Source organism: Balaenoptera ricei, chromosome 1 (assembly GCF_028023285.1).
Source record: "Balaenoptera ricei isolate mBalRic1 chromosome 1, mBalRic1.hap2, whole genome shotgun sequence".
NCBI classification, from domain to species: domain Eukaryota; kingdom Metazoa; phylum Chordata; class Mammalia; order Artiodactyla; family Balaenopteridae; genus Balaenoptera; species Balaenoptera ricei.
The window spans coordinates 7,677,056-7,701,729 of NC_082639.1; the positions used below are offsets into that span (position 1 = coordinate 7,677,056).

Genomic DNA, 24,674 nt, shown 5'->3' on the forward strand with positions numbered 1-24,674 from the left:
TTCTCATATTATAAGTATAGCTTCTAAATCAGTACGGCAGTCTGATTACAGTTATATAGATGAGTCTCTAAAAGATCTGTATACTTGAACACTTAGAGATATGAAGTGAAATTATACTATTCTTTAAAAACATGATATTTTCCATTTTAGTTATTTATCTCAAGCTTTTCTTCAATTTTCTCTCCTTTCCTCCCTTTCTCAACTCGTTTAGCCTCTATGAGACTAGCCCAGCTCCCAGCACGCGTGTCTGGAGCGCTGTGCCAATGATGAGTCTGCCTCTGGCGCCCCCCTCCCGGGCAGCCAGCCAGGCGTCCGCTCCTCCCGCTTCCCTCAGTCCTCACGGCGCAGCTGCGGGGACACCTGCGGGAAGCCAGCCCTCGTCTCCGCGGTACCGGCCCTACACTGTCACCCACCCCTGGGGGTCGTCATCTTCTCCTGCCCCGCGGTCCTCGGGCAGCTCCGTCCTGTCCAGCTCCCCAGGCCTGCCCATGCCAGCTAGTAGCCCTCAAGCCGTGCCCGCCAGCTCCTCCCGACAGAGACCCACCGGCGCGGGGCCACCTTTACTGTCCGCCTCACCCGGTGCGGGTGCCGTGAGCAGACGGCCCTCCTCCCTAAGGAGCTCTCCTAGGTATCTATGCAGCAGGAGAGTCGGGTGCGTGTTTGCAGTGCAGGGAGAGGAGATTAACACGGTTTGGAAGAACTGTCGTGTGGCACTGACCTCAGTTACCTGTGTTTCTCTGTTTGGGGTCATTAACCCGCGTGTCTCACTGGTTCGGTAGGCTCGTGCCCCGAGTCCACGCCCAGCCAGGCTTCAGTCACATCAGAAAGTATAGGTTGCTTGATGGTGAGACCCTTTCTTCCCTTCTTCTCCCTCACTCTTCCTCCTTCCTGTACAAAATAAAAAGAAGTCACTTCGTTTTTGAAATCGAGTGCACATGTCACGCCTCATGACAAATGAATTTCAGAGACTGTGGGCAGCTTGTATTTGAGAGTTGGGGCTCACAGGACCACTTTTCCACTTTTCGTACTGTTGCTAATCATAGTTGAAATACAGTCAGACCAAGGGGTTGAGGGAGCAGATCCCTTACCTCTGGCAAGTGGTTATGCCTTGACACTTTGTCTTCAGCCCCTTAGAAAGAAGTAGTATCATGACTCCATTAATCCGCGCCCTCCACCCCTCAAGTGTTCCTATGCCTTTATATAATTTAGGTGAATTATTTTTCTGCATGTCAGTAGACAAAACTTGTAGCGTAAGATTTCATTAAAAGGCCAGCAGCTGTAAAAGCTTTCCTCCTCTCTGTTTTCCTTTGTTCCCTGATGACTTTTTTTGCTTTTGTTACGGTAGTATGTACGACAGTCCTTTCTCCTTCCTCTTCCTCGCACTTTCTGGGGACAGTAGTGATGAAGATGGAGAAGAAGATGATGATGATGGTGATGATGAAGGTGGTGGTGGTGGTGATGAGTTTTCTTGTGTCCAGTTTGGGTCCAGGTATCAGAGGAATGGAGTCTTACCCCTGCATGTGCCTAGGTGCTTAGGAACTAACTTTTATAAGTCCTAATTAGAGGTGTGCTTTGAATCCAAACAGGATAGGGTCACATGACTCCAGGTGGCCTGGAGAGTCAAGATGTGAGAAACTTTGCATGTACTAAAGCATTAGGACCTTCTCATGGGGTGAAGTGGTACACAGAAAAAATTTCATAGTTGTTGCCTGGCAAGTTTGGAGAAAAACTTACATGTAATCATTTGTCAAGAACATGAACAGGATCAGTCATCATTAAGATTAAAGATTAAAGATCAGTCATCATTAAGTTCACCCACCCTAGGATCTAAAATGAGAGGCCCTCCATTTATCTGTTGGAAGAGTATTCTTATGAGCTGCCAGGTGTGAACAACATCTCCTCTGGGAGGCATGTTTTCCTATGTACAGTTGCATGGATTGCTGCTATTTAGGAATGGCAGAGAGGCTGGAACTTGTGTCTGTGTGTGTGTGTGTGTGTGTGTGTGTGTGTGTCCCTCTCCAGCTCACTCCGGGCAATCCGTTGAAGAGCATATGGGGTCATACTGTCTGGTATAACTGTGATGCTGCTTTCACTTCTTCTTTTTTTTTTTCTTTTAATAAATTTTTAAAATTTTATTTATTTATTTATTGTTGGCTGTGTTGGGTCTTCATTGCTGCGTGCGGGCTTTCTCTAGTTGCGGCGAGCGGGAGCTACTCTTCATTGCCACTCACGGACTTCTCATTGTGGTAGCTTCTCTTGTTGCGGAGCGTGGGCTCTAGGCGTGCAGGCTTCAGTAGTTGTGGCACGCAGGCTCAGTAGTTGTGGCTCACGGGCTCTAGGGCACAGGCTCAGTAGTTGTGGCACACGAGCTTAGTTGCTCTGCAGCATGGGGGATCTTTCCGGACCAGGGCTCGAACCCGTGTCTCCTGCATTGGCAGGCGGATTCTTAACCACTGCACCACCAGGGAAGTCCCGCTGCTTTCACTTCTAATCTTAAATTTTGCTAATCATTCACCTCCTTGGCCTTGGTAAAGCCAGACCGTATTTGTTTAGATGGCCCGTGGAATGGCAGCAGAGGCTAAAAGCATAGCTCATGATGTTGCTGAATGTTCACCCCTGAAACCCGAGTGAAAAAGACCGCTTGGGTCTTCTAGGTGACTTTGAGCAAGAAAATATAATAGCATCTTCTTTCTAACCCTCCCACTCATTGTCTTACAATTTTGCTCTTAAATTGAAGTTTCCTCTGGACTGAGTTGATACTTGTGCCCAACAGTGTTCAAAAATAGCTCCAGGCTATAAATAGAGACAGCCGTAGGAGCGAGGTACACTGCATTCAATTCGTCGGTGTTCAGAAGAATCATTAGAGGGTATATAAAGAGAGAGAGGAGTGTTGGTGCAATGTTGAATATTGATTCAGGAAGGTCGATATTTGTATCAGGTTGAACGTTGTATCACTGTTTCTCAAGTAAATTTCCCAAAGATAGAAGTGTCTTTTTCATGTAGATAAAGTCCTAATCCATGACTATAGTAATGCAGCAGACATCCTTGTCAGGAATCAATTTCTGTACGTGATAAAAGTGCTTCATTATCTGTTTTACTCTGAGCTATCTGTGGGAGAAACGCTGTCTCTCCCTGGCCTGTTTAATTCCAGCTTCCTCTAACAGAGATACCAGAATTGTATGCTGCTTTCACTGACTCCGCTCTAGACTTCTAACATCCCGACCTTGTCTCAGATCTAGACTCGATAAGGAGAAATAAATCTTAGCGATTATGTACTCATAGCTGCGAATCGTTATGAGCATCACCTGCCAGGTACTGTGTCAGCACTCAGCCTACGTTTATCTAATCTTCACAGCAGCGCCCCTAGTTACTGCGAGGAAACGTGGGTACAGGGAGGTTCGTCACACAACTAGGACAGGCAGAGCCTGAGTCCAGAACTCACATGCCTCCCACCATACCCAGCTGCCTCTGGCTTCTCCATCTTTGCCCAGTGGGACTTGTGTTGTTCTCATTCCTTACCATTTGTTTCGCTGCCCGGAGTTTACACATCTACTCAGTTCCTTGGCAAGAAAGTGCCAACATTTTACTCCTTAATTACAAAATTCCACTCCAGTCGGTTGGCAGGTCCTTTGCTGGCTGTTAAAATGAAATCTGATCTGTCCAGGTTTTAGAAATTATAGATTCTGAATAGATATCAAAAAGAATATAGAAGGACAGGGCGTATTCATATATAACTGATTGAACAAATAGAGAGGAACTTGAGAATGCACGTAGTGTCAGAACCAAGAAGAAGTAGCGGAAAAATCTTATTAATTTGAACAGTCAGTGAAGAGTTTTTTCTTTCCCCTTTTCTAATTGATCTTCTCAGAATTTTATTTACTTTGAAGTAAGCACTTTTAACACCCACTTCTCGCCTGGTAAGATCAATGCTGTAGAAGCAGCAGTCAAGGGGGCTTGTTTCTGTCTCCCTTTTTGCTTGCCCAGTGGAATCGATGGGTTGTACATCTTTTGTGAAGTAGTTAGGACATACATTCCTATGTTAATTATTTATAGTGGTGATAATAAGGGTTAATTTAAGAAAGGCAAAAACATTCCTTCTAGAATGTTTCGTAGTGCTCTGTGAAAAAAGCTATAAGAATTATAAGGAACTACTTCCTGCAGGAATGGAAATGAGTGAAGTGAGGGTTATCTTTGTAATAAAGATAACAAAGGAATTATTCTGAGGAAACGTTTTCTGATTGTTTCCTAGGAAGTTGATGACTAGAAAGAAATTTTTCTTTCGTTTATTGGGTTCTTCTTTTCACTGCTTAGATATTTTAGTGAAGGAGATCAAATCTTGAAAGTCATGAGCCTATGTGAATAGAGAAAGAGAAAACTAGCAAATAGTGGAAAACATTGACATTTCGCCTCTTATTTCTGCTGATCATCACTATTTGGAGATGAAGCAACGGAGGTGGTCGAAAGGAAATCTTTCTACCATGTCTGTCCCCCAAACCCTCCAGTGATTTCCCTTCTCCCACAGAGTAAGACCCAAAGCCTCTCACCCTGGCCTGCAAGACCGTGCATCCCACATGTACACACACACACACACACACACACACACACACATACACACTCACACACACACACACACACACTCTTCCTGCCCCTCTCTGTCACCCATACTCTGCCTTTCCTTTCCTTCATAGCACTTACAGCACTTCTATACTATTTTTTTTTTTTTAATTGTCTCCTCTCTGTAATGTAGTTGCCATATAACAAGGTCTTGATCTGTTTGATTCAGTGTATGACCCCCAGAACCTTCAACAGTGCAGACATTTGTTCAGGGAATTTACATGGCTTGACCCTGCCCAGCTCTGCCTTTGCCTTGCATCGAGAAAATATACCGTTCCAAAGTCTGCATCTAAAAAAGTAATAAAATAGGGTGATTATTCCCACGATAGAAGAAAAGAAACTGCGATGGAATCCTTTTAAGAAACAAGTTTTCTTGGTACATTTAAAATGGGACTCAGTTTGCACAGATGTGATGCATGTATAAATCCCCAGAAATATTTTCATTGTGTTTTCAGAAGGATTCAGCTGTATTTCCAATATGTGAAGTAATTACATTATTCAGTTGGATTGTTGATGTAGTTATCAGAAAATGGTTCACATATTCTCCCAAGGGAGGTATAATTTTATAGATACTCTTAGGACTTAAACATGATATATTTCCAATGTCATATTCCATATGTTACAGTTGTAAAAGCATCATGAATTTCGTAACAACTTCTTTAGGAAAAAAATGAAATACTATTTTAAAACATTTTAAAATGTCCATTGATAGCATAAATTTAATGCATATAAACTATACACCCCTTGCTCCTTCAGTATCACATTCAAAATTTGAGTTCAGCTCTTTGAGTTCAAACCTAGAGATCCTTATAAACCAGTTTTGACCACTGACAATCATGCACAGCCCTGGTGACACTGGCCGCTTTGCATGCCTGTGCTCATGATCTACTTCGGCACCCTTAGGACTGATCTTATAATTTGGAAGCATATTGACAAACACTAGGGTTTATTCTATGTTTTCTGTTTAGTTAAACTTATGTTTCTTTTTTTTCTTTCTTTCTCTTCTCTTGAAAGTCACTTGGAAGTGTTGTTTGGTGCCTGACAGATGATCACAACATACATCAACGTCTTTTATCTTTGAAACTTCTCTTATACATTCTGAGTGTCTCTCATTGCCTTGCCTGGCAGTCTCGTACACACCCTGTCACTTTTCATGCCTTTGCGAAATGTTCGTGAGGGCATTTCGGTTGAGTTTGAGGTGTTCAGATCTGAGTTAAAATGAAAGGGGGCGTCTTGGCTGAGAATGGAGCCCAGTGTCAGTGCATCAGCAGCCACCAGCTAGGCGCGTTGACTTCCCACAGTCGTTCACAGGCACAGCATCAGACTGACTCCTTGCAACTGGCAAGGACCTATTGGCATCAAATATCAGATGCTTTCCATTTCAGAGGTGTAACAATGTGAGAAAGATGGGGCTTATTATCAAGGAAATGTATAGTTTAAATGCTTCATCTTAAACATGAGGACGATCTATTTTCATTGTCATCTGTGAGAGCTTCTCAAAGGGAATTTAACCTTAACCGTGTATAGTTATAAGCCTGTGTTAGCAAATTTCATCTTTGGGAAGTGCAGTGAATATAGTCCCTGAGTCACTAAACTCAGATGGAAGAGGGAGGGATAGCAGATAGCTTGAGAGCGAGATCGTGGCAGGTAAAGCCAAATATCTTTTTCCCCTTTCTCCTTCTGGGGATTCACCACACTTCTTATATTTATGGGTGGGTTTTTCTGTTTTGTTCTTACGTTGTTTTTTTTTTTCCTTTGCTTTATTACAGTCCTCATCTTTCTGTTGTCAGGCCAATTAACAGATAACAGATCTTACCATACCATGAAATGTAGCCCAAAATTTAAGTGGTGTGAAGACACAAGGATTGTTTTTGGTTTTTTGAGGTTTCCCACCCTGGGCTGCCCATCTTTGTCTCTGGTGAGGCACTTTGTGGGTGGCTCCGTTACCTGCCCAGTCAGGAGGGCGTTGGCTGTCTTGTGCTTTTGACTGCTTCTCGGCCTCCCCTCCTCCCCTCCCTTCTCTCAGACCTAGGTAGTAAGTAAGTTGTAAGAATTCAGATTTACGAGACTCTGGCCTGAGAGCCTTGGATTTAAAGCCTTGGCATTGTTTTCATCTTTTTAAATTGAGATACTCTAATATCATACTTTGATTCCAAGGTCAATTATATATATTCTTCTAAAATTCTAAGGTCAGTTATGTATATATTCCAAAATTACTTATGTGTATCTATGCATCTATCTGTATAACATATCATTAATATCTTAATTCTTCTTTTAGTTTCTAGCTCCTATCTGCCCCAGGCTGAAGTAGGGATGGGTATCTCAAGTTCCTGATATTCTTCCCCACCTTTATCATCTTTCACATGTAAATTTTTTTTTTTTTGCTAAGTTTATATTTTTTCATTTGTCTTCATTTCAAAATTCCTGACCTCTTCCTCTGCCATGATTAATCTTTTTGTATCTTTTATGTCTATCAAATTTGTGAGTTAAACATCAGATTTGGTATTTGACCTATTGATGGTTGTTAATCTAAACTTTGATTTCCTAACACCTAACCCTTGTGATAATGGTCTCAGGGAATAGTTGTTACTAATAATAACAGTGCCTCATGTTGTATCCTGCTTATATTTTACAAAGCACCTCCACATGATTTTATTGAACCCTCACTGCAGATGAGATGAAGTTCTGGGTTCAGGTAACAAGTAAGCAGTAGGGATGGGAATAGAATGCAAGTTTGGATACTCCTAGTGCAAGGTTTTTGTTTTGTTTTCACTATACTACTTTGTCCCTTTTGCCAAACATTTTGGAAAATTTGTGTTTGTAACATATTTTTCATGTCTTCTTCTAACTGGACGGTTTTCCTAAGCCCTGGTCCTGTTGCCTAATGCTGGATGAAGGCTTTTAAGATCTGTGCTAGAAGTTAGGAAGAGGGGTATTTTGTTAGTCCCTTGTAACTTCACTCCTAAAGACTTCGATTATGTAATAGCATAGGCCGGCTTTGACCTCCAAGCCTGCCTAATTGCAGCTGGCCAGTTGGATTTACATACGTGTGGTATCCCTTCAAATGCCCAGCGCTCAGTAGCAATTCTTAGTCCTCCTGGTTTTGTAAGGTGCTGTTCCCAAGAAGATAAGATGTTGAGTTTCTGGACAGACTTTCTTCTTAGGTCAATAAAACGTTTACTAAAAATTGCTATTGTTGGACTTGGAGCAGGTGAAACAAGCAGTCCGCTCCAGCCTCGACTGCATGGGTGTCTGTGCTTTGTTCTGGGCGCGGGGACCCTAACGGGCTTTCTGCAGAAGTGCGAACTCTATCAAACGTGATTTATTGAGAACAGATAAAAATCATCCATTCTTCTTTTCTCCAAAGCTTGGGAGCCTCTGGTGGGGCAAGTACTTGGGATTCCTACAGCGACCATTTCACCATTGAGACGTGCAAAGAGACAGATATGCTGAACTACCTCATCGAGTGTTTTGACCGAGTTGGAATAGAGGAAAAAAAAGCACCGAAGGTAACATGAAATGGACTCATTTTAAAACCCCCACAAAAACCTGGTTATGTGGTGGATAAATAATTGGTTTTTGACCCCCTAATGAGCATTCATTCACTTATTCAATCAGTAAAGTGGTTATTGAGCATCTACTATGGGTCAGGTGCTGTGTTAGAAGCTGGGGGTGGATCAGTGAACCGGACAGACGAGGATCCCAGTCCTCATGGAACTCACATCCTAGTGGAGGGAAGAAGTGACAGGGCCAAGTGCCACTGCCACCAGCAACTTACACGGCCCTGAGGATTCCTCTCCTAGTCTGTCGTAATCATAATAACCAACGTTTATGGAGCGCCTAGACTGCCAGACACTTGGCTAGGTCTCCTTCTCACAGTTGTTCATTAGTCCAGTGTAGTCCTGTGTGGTATAAGTATTATTTTTTTCCATTGTGTTAATAAGCAAATGAACCTCAGAGAGATCAAGTACATACTAACCTTGGTCTTTCCTAAAAGCCAAGTGGCGTGAAGTGAACTTTCAAAAAGCGGGGGATACCTGTAATTGTCCAGCATCACATAAATAATAAATTGCAAAACTGGATTTGAACTCAGCAAGCTACACTTTTTCTTCTATTTCATGCTGAGTTACTTTACTTTATTATTATCTCATTTCATTCCTATTTCATTTTCTTTTTTTTTTTTTTTTTAATTTTTATTGGAGTATAGTTGATTTACAATGTTGTGTTAGTTTCAGGTACACAGCAAAGTGAATCAGTTATACATATACAAATACCCACTCTTTTTTTTTAAGATTCTTTTCCCATATAGGCCGTTGCAGAGTACTAAGTAGAGTTCCCTGTGCTATACAGTAGGTCCTTATTAGTTATCTATTTTATATATAGTAGTGTGTATATGTCAATCCCCATCTCCCAATTTATCCCCCCCCCACCCCAATTTCATTTTCTAGTTCTGGTTTTCCATTGGAAACTAATCCAGTTGTCAACCTGTTAGTTTCATATTTGTGAAGGGCCTCTTGGGGTTTGCTGCATTTAACCTTAGCAAAAGCAAAGAGAGTGGGCATATCTCTGAAATCCCCACGTGGTCACCTGAAGCTTCAGCTTCTCTCTTCTCTAATTGTAGATTTTAACGGAGGCAGTATACTTGGATGATACAGTTACTCTAGTTTGTTCATCATCAGTAAAGGAAGAGAAAAGGATGCCATTTCCTGCAGATTGATCTCTTCTGACTCGTGTCAGTTTTCAACTGTATGGGATTATTTTGTTTGTCTTTGTAGACCTAACCTCTACCTTTCTTTGCAGATGTGCAGCCAGCCAGCAGTCAGCCAGCTTCTGAGCAACATCCGCTCACAGTGCATATCCCATACTGCGTTAGTACTACAAGGGTCCCTCACACAACCAAGGTATGAAAAACCAATATGTGCTTGCTGTTAGCAGGGAGAGGGCCCTCTCCATCAGGCTGCCCAGCCATTCTGCATCGCGTTGGATAACTCACTTCCTCACCCATGAAATGAGTGGTTTACTAGATGGTTTCTGAGGTCCCTTTCTTTCTCTAAAATACTATGAAAATAAAACACTGTGTGCTTTATTGAGATAGACTGTGGTTGAAATATGTTGACATCAGGGCAGGAAATTAGTAATGCAGTTTAAAAGCAGCTGCTTGAAAGCAGTATAGATACTTGAAAAAAATGTGCAGATCATCACTTTCCATGTATCATATAATCAATTTCTATTATTCAATAATAAAGAATAGTGGTGGAATAGGTAATATGGGAATCACCCAAAGTGTACTACATTATTAATTTTTGTTCAGAGGGTCCCATAAAGGTTTCAAGTTTAATAAAAGAGTATTTCTGTATTTCATTTCTCTTATGAAAAAAAATCTAAAGGAAAAATGACAAAGTTCAAGATTTATTCATTCTGGATGATCTTACCATAACCATTTTTAAATCTGTCAGGAAAAAAAAAAAGGAAAATGATGCACATGTACTAAAACTTAAACACTGTTCCATGGTTAAAATTAATAAGAGCTTAAAAAAGTCTTCAGCCACTGCTTATCTTTTTTTCCCCCATTGGATGAGGCATAAATAAATAAGTAAAAGAGACATATAATACTTTGGTTTTTCTAATGCTTTATTTTTCAAGGGCTGTATGGAGGAAAAGATGGATTCTTTAAAACTTTCTATAGTTTCTCAATGAAAAGCCCCAAAAGTGATTATCTTAACAATGAGAAGGGTGATCTTTTGCCTAAAATGATTGACTATTGTGTGGATTATTTGGGAAATTTGAAGCTTGACCTGTGATTGTCAGCCTCATGACATTCTGTATGTTCTGTTGTTACACGGTGACAAGTTGATTCATCAGAGCCCTTGACTTTCATGGGTCTGCAGGTCCCTGCAGCAGCCATCCTTCCTGGTGCCGTACATGCTGTGTAGGAATCTTCCATACGGCTTCATTCAAGAACTGGTGAGAACCACTCACCAGGATGAAGAAGTGTTCAAGCAGGTAAGGTTTTGTGCGTTTGCTACTGAAACTTCTGGATTAGGAGCTTCTCTGCCGAGGTAGATTTCTAAAGACACGATATTATTGAAAACTTTGGTTCCTGAATTTGAACATGCACATGTAATTTGCTCAGAGAGAGCTACCCGAGGTTCCTTTCTTGAGGAAATCAGATTGACAGCTGCATTGTTCAAATCATGTGTACGTTTCAACTAATCAGTCAAGCATCAGGTATTTTAAACATGGTCTGTGCTAAGTGCTTTGGGAGAGTAGAAGAAATATAAGGCCCTGTCTTTGATTTTAAGAAGCTTTTAACACACTACCAAGAGATAGCATAAGACGTGATATACATTTGCCGGATAAGTAGTGTTGAAAATTAGTTCTCTGAGTTTACAAAAAGGAGATTAATAAATCAAAGACCAAATTAGCTCAGCGGCAGCTTGCATGTCACATAAAACCATTGTCTTCTCGCCACTAGACCGGGAATGAAGTCTCAAATCTTACTGATTACTTCATTCATTAAGTATCCATACATTTTTGATATCCCATTGTGTAAAGGCAAGTGAAAATGCAGGTATGTAATATTTAATAATAAAGTTTAATAATAATAATAACAACTAAAAAAGTTAGTCTTGAAGATTTCTTCCAAGGTAAAACCTTGGCATGAATTTTGATTACTGTTCTGTGGCCTGTGTTGTAAAGTAAGCACTTTGCCACAGCAACTTTAACACAGCTGTTTCCCATGATGAAAGGATGCTTATGACATTTTCTTACAATTTGTTGAATGATAATCTCTTTTTTTGTTTCTAGAAAGAATAATAGAGGCACTAGCTACAAATGATGATTCCTTTTAATCTGTTTTTTTAAAAACTCTTTGTTTGTTTGTTTATTTATGGCTGCTTTGTGTCTTTGTTGCTACGCACGGACTTTCTCTAGTTTTGGTGAACAGGGGCTACTCTTCATTGCGGTGCGCAGGCTTCTCATTGCAGTGGCTTCTCTTGTTGCGGAGCACAGGCACCAGGCACGCGGGCTTCAGTAGTTGCAGCACACGGGCTTCAATAGTTGCAGCACACAGGCTCAGTAGTTGTGGCTCACGGGCTCTAGAGCGCAGGCTCAGTAGTTGTGGCGCATGGGCTTAGTTGCTCCGCGGCATGTGGGATCTTCCTGGACCAGGGCTCGAACCCGAGTCCCCTGCATTGGCAGGCGGATTCTTAACCACTGCGCCACCAGGGAAATCCCTAATCTGTTTTTATACCTAATATTATTTTTAGCTATTCATATTGAGGCCTTTGAATTCTCAGGAAGTGTATTTTCGGCAGTTTTCAAAATATTAGTAAAAGAAGCATCCAGGAGTGAAAATCCCAGTCAGTGCTATGTATTCTGTATTTGGAATTTATCAACTGCTCATCTTAGATGATGGTCTTACTGACTTATAGGAATATTTTAGGCATTATAGTGAGCTTTTCTTCTCCAGAAAATTAAGTAAACTCTGATGAAAATACATAACTGTCTTGGAAGGTTTAAGTGATATACTATATTATATGTGTAGTATACATAAAGTAGAATACTTATACTCAAAAAGACATCACTTGAGGAACCAGAGTAGCTTTACCTGTATAAAAGCCTGGTGATCAGCTAAAGAAGTATGTTATGCCTATTTTATTCATAAAGAAACTTACATAGAGGCTATGAAATGACCTCTATGTGTTTTTAAAATTGAGATGAAATTAACATAATATAAAATTAACCATTTTATAATTCAGTGGCATTAGTACATTCACAGTGTTGTGCAACCACAACAGATCTGTTTATTTTTAATCACAGAATTCTGATCCCTTGTCTTTTCTTATGTGTCACCATGTTTCCTCAAGAGAAATGATGAGTACAGTGGAGTTGCTGAACTGAAAAACAGCATTTTACCTTTTGTCTTAAGAATGTGGCAGATTTGAATTATTAAATCTTTTGACTGAAATTTCAGTCTTCCTTTAATTAAAGTTTGAGATGTTCATAGATAAATAAACAGCAATAAATAGTAGCTAGAATTTAGAATTGGAGATGAACACTTGGAGCAATTTTATCAGTGCTGGGAGGTATTTGAAAATAAAATTATTTTAAAAACGTAAGTCACACAAACAGTATAATGTTTGATATTTGAAAAGTATTATGTTTAGTAATATTTTGTCTGCTCATTATAATTTAAACCCTACTTGCAAAAGAGGATAACTCTAAAGAAGTTTTACTTTATAGCGTTCCTGAAAAAAATGCCTAAGAGATTTTTCTAGATGATCAATTGTGAAATTTATTTTTTGGTGATTCTGGAACTACTGTTTTTCCCTCAATTGCAGTTTGGGCATTTCCCACCCCTACACCTAAGCATTTCCTCTCCATTTTTAGCTAGCTTACGAAAGCACGTTACTTCTACCCTGATTGCTTGAGTCGCGAGAACTAGAAGGATCTCTTCAAGAGCTGTGTTGATATCTCAAGACACTCCAATACACTTTGTCATGCAGGGCACCTTTTTAATACTGTGCTCCTTACATGACAAAGGTGCTCCCTACAATGGGATGAAATTAGTAGGAAAGAGAATTTTTCAGGTTTTCTAGTAGCTTTTTAGAACACTCCCTTTTGCAACTTGTTGGCGTTCAGACTGTCAGCTGTTGTTTACAACATTTTCAGCTTAATGTTATTAGTCTTGAATCCCAACCCACTTCCTAAATGTGCTGCTCGGTGAGTGCACTGTGAAATTTAAACATGAGCTGTGCTGAGCAGATTCTGCAGTGTTCCTGTGCCCTGATATTAATGGTGAGCTTGTAAACGTAAATTTGAGTGCCCTTAGGCTCTGACATCAGGTTGTTGTATTAATCACACCATATATGGAGGTAAGGCACCCTGATGAAGTTTTCTTTTTCAATTTCAACATTTACCAGCCATCTCTTTGTGCTACATCATTAAGATGATAATAATATCCATTATTGGTCTATTTTTTTTTGTTCTCTTCAAAGTAAACAAGGAAAGGTGGAAAGAATTAAATGTAGGTGTAGGGGTGGCAACAAAAAATTTCTTAAAATGTTGATAGAATTGAGCAGATATTGGAACATTTAGTCCAGTTTCTTTACAGATTATAGGTGCTTGGTAATCAGAAACATATTCGTTGCTGTGATGTGCAGGTTAGATTAATTTATTTGATTAGAGCAAGGAGCCCTGGACAGTCCTACAGCAGGCTCCACATTTGTGAGTTTCTGTTGAATCACGGGGAGTCTTGTCAGAGTTTTAGGGTTCACCAAAACCTATTACTTCTGGAGAATTCAGCTGCCTTACTTTACGGTCAGCCTTGTGAAAGGACAAAGCAACACCCTGTGGCTGGATTCTAGGCTCCTGTGTGTGCAAAACAGCTTTTCCTTGGGCAAGCAGTGCAAATGCCTGGACTTGCAGATTCGGCACTTTATTTGACATGCTTCCTGTTCTTAAATTTTCTTTAACTTATATTTCTGATTTTTTTTTTTTTTCTTGTAGATCTTTATCCCCATTTTACAAGGCCTGGCTCTTGCTGCCAAAGAGTGCTCCCTCGATAGTGACTACTTTAAATACCCCCTCATGGTAAAACTTTGTTCTTTTCCTTGTAACACATTCAGTAGATGTTTTTCTTCCAGATGATTTTAACATACACTTTTCTTTCAGGTCCATGATCGACCTTGTTTTCAAACTTAAAACATGAAATCATTGTGTTGGCCATGCAGAGTGTTTGGTGTGCAGTGAGATGCATCAGTGAAGACAGTTAGCAGCGCGGTACATATTTCACCATCCGAGCCCTAGACAGGAGTCAGTGATGCAGTCATTAAAATGTACTTTGCCTTACTCTATAGCTTATGAAAACAATAATCATTGGTGGTCTCCTTCTTGATTGTCCTAGCAATGAGCATACCATATTTGGGGTGAAATTTTATTAATTAAAAAAAACAAAAAAACAAAAAAAAGAACTGTGACAAATGCAAATAAAGAAGGCAGAGTTAGATTAAGAAAAGGAATACAATCTTGTCTTTATGTAGTGACTTTGCACAGAAAATTGCACAGTGCTTCTCTTGTTCATCTTCCCCATTTCCTGAGGCTGTAAACTTCACTTCAGGCTTTACTTGGAAAACACAAATTTGCTCAGCTCCTCCAGGCACTTAGAGGAAGCATAAATTGTGGACAGAACTTTTGGCTAGATTCTCACCAAGGGTCTTCAGAGTTGTGAAAATATTGGAACCAGAAAGAAAATAAGAGGCTGTTTTCTTCTCTGACCTTGCTTCTTTAAAATTTTGGGAGAAAAATACTTTGAAGTATTACTGAATATTTTTCATTCTGAAAGTATGAAGGAAAAATATCAAAACATGAAATTAGTTGACTGTGTATAAATACGACCTTGTGTAAATTGAAGCCTTGGTTAAATTGATATGTTTTGCTGCCCATGTTCCTTTTACTCATTCTGCTAACTTGATTCCATCTTACCATTAATTCATTGCTTCCTGAGCGCCTCGAGTGTGACATACACAGAGGACCCAGGAGCTCATGAGATAAAGTGCCTCTCCTCAAGGCAAAAATCAAGACCACAATGATACAGTCAGATAATTACAATCAGTGCAAACACAGAGGTGTATTTATCTGTTTCAGAAAATCAAAACTGAGCTAAAGGCTAAATATTAAACATTAAAACACTAATTAATGTTTTAAACATTAAAACATTAAAGCCAGGTAAATAGAAGGTGAAGCAGGAAGGCTTAGTTTTAAAAATAATTTTGAATGAATTTATGTCAGGGTTCTTCCTAGTGCACATGTTATTCCGGTTCCTAATGAAATTCTATTAATCCTTATGCATTGTTCTGTCTTTGGCACATAAAAGGAAGTGGAAAAATCTGATTATTTGAGTTCAGTGATGAAATCTCTTAGTGTACCTTAATTATCACTGTATTATATAAATATTCCCTCCTGGAATTGTTGGCTTTTCTCTTGTGGTTTGAATTAGCTTGATGATTCAGTAAGGAGCTTTTAGTGTCAGATATCAACAAAGTGCTCTTCTGGGTCAAAAGACAAAGGCCTCCATTATGATAGACAATAGTTTTATTTTGTACCATTATTGATGCTTGTGCAGCAAAGGGAGTGCAGTGAGAGAAAGGGCAATAATTTAAGGCAGGAAGAGGAAGACCGTTGGAGCTAAAATCAGAAAGAAGCATGATTATCCTCTAGGTCAGTGGATCCCAACTTTGCCATACCTTGGAATCACCTGGGGATCTTTAGAAAGTACCTCTGCCTGGCTCTCCAATGCTGTGACTTAATTCGTTGAGGGTGTGGTGAGGGCGTGGCCTGGCATTGGGCTTTCAGAGGCTGCCCAGGTGATCGTAAGGTGCAGCTGAGTTTGGGAGCCCTGGAGCTGAGCAGGGAGAATGTTTCCTTCTCAGTGGCTCTCTGAGCCTCAGCGGCTTCTCAGATGTGTCAGTGCCTAAATGCATGGACTCAAAAGCTTCCAGCAGCTGTTTTAGCAACTCCCATAGCAACATCCAAATCACAGAGGAAATTAAATTCACTGTTAAAGTAGTGTTTGACTGTATTACCATGGCCATGGTAAACTCTGTTTATGTGCCTAAGAACTATATTTCCTGATTGTCTTAACTTGAGAACGATTGGAGCTCCAAAGGAAAACATTGAGGTTCTCAAAAAACCAGGGATCTTGAAACCAAGGGATACTTTAAAATATATTTTGAATTTGGTCGCTTATTAAATTTTAATTATTTATAGTCCTGTTTAATACTGGCAAGACTAGCCATCTAAAGTTTATGAACCATATCTTTTTGGTATAGAAAGATGTTAAATGAAAAAATCATTTATTGTAAGAATACACTCATTTACCTCTGTTGTGTATATGTACAAAAATATGTCTAGAAAGCTCTTAGCCAAAATATCAATAGAGGTTATCTCTGAGGGGAAAGTTTATGAGTGACTTTTAGTTTCATTTTATATTTCTGTTTTATCTGAAGTTTTTTTACAATGCACATGTACTAGTTTATTCATCAGAAAAGCAGTGAAGCTATTAGTGCTTTGTTGGGAATGCATACGTATTTATAGCAGCATTAAAGCTATGTCTTGATGTTACACATGGTGGTCAGTTTAGGATGAAATACATTTAAATGACCCTTTCTGATCTCATTTCTAGGCTTTAGGTGAGCTCTGTGAAACCAAGTTTGGAAAGACACACCCTGTGTGCAATTTGGTAAGTGCCGCCCTAATGGACTTGCACATTTTCAGTGAACATGTAACACAGAAGATATTCCTTAAGTAACAGTATCTGAAAAATGTCTCTTGGAGGACGTTGAGATGCAGATGTGAGTAATACATGTTGGGTGGCTCTCAACTGTTAACATTGTCGTCACCTACATTATTTCCGGGATGACATTAATTCACTTTCTTTTGTGATTTTCGGGGGATAAGTATTGTACAGCTAGCATAACAGGTCCTGTTGGAAACGTTTCCTTGAGTCCTTTGGTAGTATAGGAATAGTTCATTTGCATGATATCAAATACTATCATGAAACATAGAAATTAAAAGTATATCTTGTAAAAATGTAGAGGAGCTGGAGGGCTTTCCTCCATCTGAAATGAGAAAAAGCGGACAGGGATCCTAGCGTATTTGTGACCTTGTGCTTTTGGATGTTAAGTGTCAGCCACTTTGCTGCTGGTTAAGAGCCAGCTGCACAGGTCGGCTGCTGAGAATTCTTCTTGTCTCGTTTTTACCGCCCTTGCTGATTTAGCAGCTTGACTCGCCTCTTCTGTTTTTTGCCTAGGTTGCTTCTTTGCCTTTGTGGTTGCCTAAATCCTTAAGCCCTGGCTCCGGGCGGGAGCTGCAGAGACTCTCGTATTTGGGGGCTTTCTTTAGCTTCTCAGTCTTTGCAGAAGATGATGTAAGTACAGCGGCCCTTTGCACTTCGCCGCTCTTATGTTCAGATTCTTCCCCAAATGTACATTATACGTTGATTGAATTTTTGCTTTCTCTTTCCAGGCAAAAGTGGTTGAAAAATATTTCTCAGGGCCTGCCATTACCCTGGAAAACACTCGTGTGGTGAGCCAATCACTGCAGCATTACTTGGAGCTGGGAAGGGTAGGTGTTGAGAAAATGAATCCAGAGGATGAATGTGTTTTCAGTTCTGAAAGTTAAAAGCAGCACAATTAGAGGCTCATTGTAGTGTGATTAAGGTAATTTGGCCCCTATCCTGGAAAGGAAATAGCAAAGGCTATTTTATTAAAACTATAACTACTCCCCTCTTCCACTCCACATTCTGCTTTCATGCTGATCATCTTGATACAGTTGAATACGGACTTTTCTTCTATCCTTGTAGTCAGGTTCTTCTAAAATGAGTGGACGTGGGAGAGGAGAAAAAGTGGGAAGGAGTTTAGCTTTTTGTAAAGTCAAAAAGGAATAATTTTTTAAAGCTTTAATTTTTTTCTTCCCTTATAAAATAAATTTCAGCAAGAGCTTTTCAAGATTCTGCATAGTATTTTGTTAAACGGAGAAACCCGTGAGGCTGCTCTCGGTTACATGGCAGCTGTCGTCAATGCCAATATGAAGAAAGCACAGATGCAGGTAGGATTCCTGAAGACTGCTTTTACTTATTCATTAAATTCATTCATCTAACTCATATTTATTAAGAACCTACCAGACATTGTGCTAGGAAATGGAGATACAGTGTTGAACAAAATAGACAAGCTTCCTGCCTTTGTGGAGCTTATGTTCCATAGGGTAGATGAGTAGACATGTAAATGTATAATTCTAGAATCGATGAAGCCAGTGAAGCAAGGTAGAGGACTTGAAAGTAACCGTGGAGGCACCAGAAGGAAGGCATGGGAGTGTCCAAGGAGGAGACATTTGATCAGAGACCTGACTGATAATAAGAAAGAGCCAGCCATCACAAGGCTGAGAAAAGAGCTTTCTAGATACGTGTGAAGCACGAAGGTGGGAATGAACCAGCTTTGGTACGAGCCCCACGTGCAGGCTTTCGTGGCTGGAGGATAGTGAACAGGGAGGAAACCGGCGGGCCATGGGCTGGAGAGGTGGGCAGAGGCTCCTTCAGGTTGAGCTGATGTTGTAAGAAGTGTCATGAGGAGCCACGGGAGGGTTTTCGGGAAGGAAATCACCAAGTCTGCTGTGTGGAGGATGGGCTAATGGGAGGAGGGCGTACAGGGGCCAACCCGAGGAGACCAGGTACAAGGTGCAGTGTTCCTGATGAGGGAGGCTGGTGGCTGGGACCACTTTACCGGCATGGAGAAGTTAAAGGGGCATCCTTGCTGTATTATTATTATTATTAATAAATTTATTTATTTATTTATTTTTGGCTGCGTTGGGTCTTCATCGCTGTGCGCGGGCTTTTCTCTAGTTGCAGCGAGCGGGGGCTGCTCTTCGTTGCGGTTCGTGGGCTTCTCATTGCAGTGGCTTCTCTTGTTGCGGAGCACGGGCTCCAGAGCGCAGGCTCAGTAGTCGTGGTGCACGGGCTTAGTTGCTCCGTGACATGTGGGATCTTCCTGGACCAGGACTCAAACCCGTGTCCCCTGCATTGGCAGGCGGATTCTCAACCACTGCGCCACCAGGGAAGCTCCCTTGCTATATTATTAATGAGCGATGTGACATTTCTACTCAGAAGAAAAAGCAGAGAGAAGAGCATGGACCTGGTATTAGACTGCCTGGATTTCCAACTGGGGTTCCACTGTTTGCCAGCAGTGGGACCTAGACAGCTGCTTCTCTATGCCTCCATTTCCTCGTTGCCAAGTGGGGATAATAATAGTACCTGACTCGTGGACTTAGTGTTTGTAAAGCTGTGAGAATTATGCCCAGTACGTGGTGAGCACCCCACCGATGTTAACTATCTTTATTAGAATTGTGGTCTTTTTTTTTTTTTTTTTGGCTGTGCCACACGGCTTACAGGATCCCCAACCAGGGATCGAACCCAGGCCCTGGGCAGTGAAAGCACGGCGTCCCAACCACTGGACCTCCAGGGAGTTCTTAAAGCAGGATTATGCTATCGCTGTCGTCCAGAGAAGCTGTTAGTCAAGTGGTAACAGTGAAACGAGTTGTTCCGATGCTTTTGTGGGGAAATAAAGAAGAGAAAGGAAATAGTATTTATTGCATTTCTGCTTACTGATTTTGAGGATCTTAGGCAAATCACTTAAATTCTCTGAGCCTTAGTTTCCTCCTCTGAAAAATGTGAATAACAGTATCATTCAATTCCAAGGGCTATTGTGGAGATGCAGTGAGAGAAAACCCTTCACGTACGGTTAACACTCAACAAATCGCACCTGCCAGTAGAGTGACGATGGTGATGCTCTAGGTGTCCCCTCGCTGACTTCAGGATGAAAGTTTGCTCTCCTTTCTTGTACACTTGTGCCAAAATTTCTGTTCAGATCATGATTTTAAATACTTTTCTCTTTCACAGACGGATGATAGATTGGTATCTACAGACGGATTGATGCTGAATTTCCTTTGGGTGCTGCAGCAGCTAAGCACAAAAATCAAGTTAGAGACGGTCGACCCCACGTACATATTCCACCCGAGGTGTCGGATTACTCTTCCCAGCGATGAGACGAGAGTGAATGCCACGATGGAGGACGTGAATGACTGGCTGACTGAACTTTGTGAGTGACATGTTCATTGTTAGGTCGTTAAAAGCTGCCCTTCTTTTATTATTTTTTTTTGGCTGCGCCGCGTGGCACCTGGGATCTTAGTTCCCAGACCAGGGATCGAACCCACGCCCCCTGCATTGGAAGCGTGGAGTTGTAACCACTGGACCACCGGGGAAGCGGTTCTTCTATTTTCTTTTAATTACAAGAAGTAGAATAGATACGCATTCTAACAGAAGGATCCATCTGGACTCAGCATCATCCCACAGTTTGAATCTGACACCAGCTACCGCGTCCCTGTCTGTCACCTCCCAGCGTCCCACCCCCATCCCTGGGGCTCCCTCTTGCCCTTGTTCCTGTTCTCCATCATCAGTGCCAGTTTTCATTGGCTCCTCTCCCCCTAAAGCTGCTACATCAGACTGTTATGGGATTATCAGGAAGAGAACTTTAATAAACATCTTAATAGCAACTCTACTGTCTTACTCGTTAAATATAAGGAGACTGAGGCTCCAGAAGGTGCCCAGCTCACCTAGCCTGTCAATCAGCAAGTTGCAGCTGCTGCTCAGGCGTGCTGAGCCGAGCCCAGGGCTCTCTCTGCTCCACCACACTCCCTGATCTGGGTCCATCCTTCCAGGTGTTTAGTTCGGTTCCACTTTTTCTTACTTGTCAGTAGTGAGGGAAGCAATCTAATTCTTTAGGGAATTTCTGTTTCTCTCAGGTGACCTGATTTCTGATAAGCCAGGCAAACTCCAGAATTAGGATCTGGGCTCCTGGGGTCGGCCAGCCAGGGTTGGGGGTAGTTAGAGGGTTTGTGGAGAAGGTCAAGGGGGTCCCCTAAAGAACAGGCTGCTCAGAGGACGGCTGGAGCTAGGGAAGATGCTTTCTGAAGAAGGCCCCTTCCAGAGGGAGGGCCTGTAGGAGAGAGGAAGAAGAGAGCCTGCCCTGCTTGACCACAGCTGCTTTCCTGGCTAAACACGGTCGTGACAGAGAGGTCCTGAGGGGCAGAGGGAGAGAATGCAAAGGAGTATAGATGGAGAAGACAGAAGAGAAGGAAAGACACAGGCAAAGGGAAGCTTGTGACGAATAAAATGTATCTGAGAGACCGGTGATCAGGAAAACAGAAAAGTAGAAATGCAAGAGAAATGGGTACATATTTTGTGTTGCAAAATACTGGGTTTGAAAGTGATTCCTGAGTGAAGAAAAAAAATGACTTTCTGCTTTTCCATTTCTTTGTTTTGGTACAATCCCTAAGAATCTGTCAATACTGGGAACGCTATTCATTCACCGCACTGAGCCACATCCAGCTTATGTGGAGGGGTGGCTCTCAGCTGCCCCAGGTGAGAAGTTAGAGTTTACAGAGTCTAGGAAAAAAAAAAAATTTATTTTGTTTGGATGCTAATGACTCCTCACAAATTGTTACTACCTCTCTAGAAAGCACATTTATGAGCTAGAGATATGCAATAAAAATTAATACAGTAAAAAAGTTCTTTTTTGGATTAGCCAACATCAAATAGATATGTAGAACAAATGGGAGGAAATGTACTGTTCTGGGTTTAAATATATATGTGTATACAATAGAAATGATAGCAATGACTTAGTTATTATGTAAATTTTATATATGCCGATTAAAATTCTCATGAAATCTCTCATAGATCTTGATAAATTGATGGGATAAAAATACGAATATTTTGAAGGTGTTAAGATTATGGATCTTTTTCTCTATATTATAAAGCATGTTATTAAAGCAACTATACTTCAATTTAAAAAATTTTAAAAAACATGTTACTTAATGACAAACATAAAAACTGTATGACATTTAGTTTTAAACATTATAAAATTATTCATGGAGTAATGTAGAGATTCCATCCTTCCCTGGCACGAAAAAGCCGAACAGAGGATTTGACCCAGCCATAAAAGAGAGAGAAATTTTTAATGATTTAAGAAATGTAGAGTATCATCAGAGACAATATATATATATCTTAATATATAAACATACTTTTTATAGAGGGAGACAAAATGAATATGTAAAATAAAAGAATGGTAGAAAATATGTGTCACATAATTGATAAAATCATATTCAAAATGCAGAACTGTTATAAATGTGTAAGACCAAAACTAAATTCTACCAAGAAACAGTTATCTTTTGTTTGGGGGAAAAAAATATAAGCAGTATATGTCAAATAAAATATACTTGTAGGGAAAAATATACATATTTGTAGGAATTAGATACAAATTGAAAGAAATTCAAGTTAACATTCTGTAACTATAAATTATTCAAAAACAGAGTGATAAGATAGAATATAAGTTTGTAAATAAATAGATGGCATTTTATCAATTAATTTAGTCTACTAAAGTGAATTCTGGTGATTCATAACAAAAAACTGTAATACTGTCTTTCTCAATAATTCCACTTCCCAGAATATGCTCCCAAAGCTGGCAAGGGAGAGGGGGTGAGGGAGTAACTTGTTGTACATAGATCCTCCCAGCACTGTTTTCTAATAGAGAAAAATTAGAAACAAAAAATATGTCCAACAGTAGGGAAATGGCTATGGAATCCGTAGCTTATTTACATAATCTAATACCATTTTGAGGTTTAACGATGATGTTTGAATAATAGAAATGATTCTATAAAATACACCAGGAAGACACATCACCGAAGATTGTTGGTGTACATCTGTATAAACATTTAATTAGATGGGGCAGAGTACCTGATCATAAATGGAGCTCAGAGGAATTCTGTTTTTCTTATAACATTACCTAAGCCTAATTTTTTTAATAAGTTTGTTTATTTATTTATTTATTTTGGCTGCGTTGGGTCTTCACTGCTGTGCATGGGCTTTCTCTAGTTGCGACGAGTGAGGGCTACTCTTCATTGCAGTGCGCGGGCTTCTCACTGCAGTGGCTTCTCTTGTTGCGGAGCACGGGCTCTAGGCGCGCAGGCTTCAGTAGTTGCGGCACGTGGGCTCAGTAGTTGTGGCTCACGGTCTCTAGAGCACAGGCTCAGTAGTTGTGGCACACGAGCTTAGTTGCTCCACGGCATGTGGGATCTTCCTGGACCAGGGATCGAACACGTGTCCCCTGCCTTGGCAGGCGGATTCTTAACCACTGCACCACCAGGGAAGTCCCATTAAGTCTAATTTTTTAAAAGTGTCCTTAAACTTCTTGAAAATTCAATTGTAATTTTGTCTTCTTAATTGTGCTTTTCCTCTGATATAGTCATGTGATAGATTTTATTTCAGGGACTTTGTTCTTTTTCCTAGATGGAGATCAATCTCCGTTTTCTGAGCCGAAATTCCCTACAGAATGCTTCTTTCTTACCCTGCACGCTCACCATCTCTCAATTCTGCCGGGTTGCCGACGCTACATCCGCAGGCTCCGGGCCATCCGGGAGCTCAACAGGTATGTGCGTGATGCCATGTCCTGAGGTTGCCTGAGTCACCACTTGTTCTCACAAGCAGGCAGTTCCCTCGTGACCAGTAGATTTGAATGTGAGGGGTACATATGGTACAGTATACCATCTGCCTCTGCTACTACATCCATGTTCCTTGATTGGCCAGAGTTCTTTGCATGGTGAAGTGACCCAAACTTTGTTTTCTAGAGTTCTCAACCCTTGGTATGTGGTTGAGACTTCCATTAACTTTTTCCACTGGGCACCATATTATCAGGAGGCACTTTAAAGGATTTCTTGGGTTCCAGACATACCCCTCTTTCCCTGGACTGTGAAACAGTAACTGTGGTTTCCCTTAATAAACAAGATCATTTACTCCCACCAACATGTAATTCACTTTTTTTGCACATTTTCCTGTGGCATAAGAAGTCTAAAAGGGCCAGATAGTAGCCTCAGTTTCCTATTCATTAGCACCATTGTTGTTTTTCTTAATCTAAGCATTTCTCCCCATGTACCAGCACCTGCAAACAAAGGTCACAGGAATAGGAGGCAAACATTTTTTTGAACAGGTCATCTGGAATAATAATGGAGTAGCCACTTACACCATTTGGTCCAGGAGTGGTGTAGTCTGGGTATGATAGAAAGTGTGTCATATCTCTATCTGCCTTGAATTAAAATAGAATAAATCACTTAATAATTCTAATAATTGCCTGGTAGATTTCTTAATATTGTTTTTTCTACATGTAATCATATTGTCTGTAAATGATGACAGTTTTCTTTCTTTCTCATAATTTTCTTTTTCATGCCTTACTGCCCTGGCTACAATTTCTACTGCAGTCTTGAGTAGAAGTATTGATAACTTTATTAAAATTTCTTTCTTATTCCAGTTAATGGGGGGAAGTTTTTTAGACATCCTCTATTATCAGATTAAGTAAATTCCCTTTTAGATGATTATTTTCTACAAGTTTTTTGTTCTCAACAGGAGTTGAATTTTATTAAAATCTTTTTCCATCTCTGTTGAGGAGATCAGATTTTTT

The 24,674-nt window shown here is 40.6% G+C and overlaps 2 protein-coding genes across 6 annotated transcripts in view; both read left to right on the forward strand.

Annotated features, from left to right (window-relative positions):
- KIF1B (kinesin family member 1B) overlaps positions 1-24,674 on the forward strand; it is a 327,303-nt gene that overhangs the window by 92,509 nt on the left and 210,120 nt on the right. The gene's annotated exons all lie outside the window — the stretch shown is intronic.
- Positions 1-24,674, forward strand: part of UBE4B (ubiquitination factor E4B) — a 112,375-nt gene that overhangs the window by 48,597 nt on the left and 39,104 nt on the right. For 2 of the 4 annotated variants that reach the window (XM_059912614.1, XM_059912603.1), the window contains 12 exons: positions 212-628; positions 1,346-1,489; positions 7,982-8,123; positions 9,415-9,515; positions 10,503-10,617; positions 14,125-14,208; positions 16,799-16,855; positions 17,426-17,542; positions 17,641-17,739; positions 18,109-18,222; positions 20,066-20,264; positions 23,510-23,648. In XM_059912614.1, the coding sequence (XP_059768597.1) occupies positions 212-628; positions 1,346-1,489; positions 7,982-8,123; positions 9,415-9,515; positions 10,503-10,617; positions 14,125-14,208; positions 16,799-16,855; positions 17,426-17,542; positions 17,641-17,739; positions 18,109-18,222; positions 20,066-20,264; positions 23,510-23,648 (1,728 nt within the window). The remainder of the gene's footprint in view (positions 1-211; positions 629-1,345; positions 1,490-7,981; positions 8,124-9,414; positions 9,516-10,502; positions 10,618-14,124; positions 14,209-16,798; positions 16,856-17,425; positions 17,543-17,640; positions 17,740-18,108; positions 18,223-20,065; positions 20,265-23,509; positions 23,649-24,674) is intronic. The other 2 variants (XM_059912622.1, XM_059912631.1) reach the window with 2 other exon arrangements.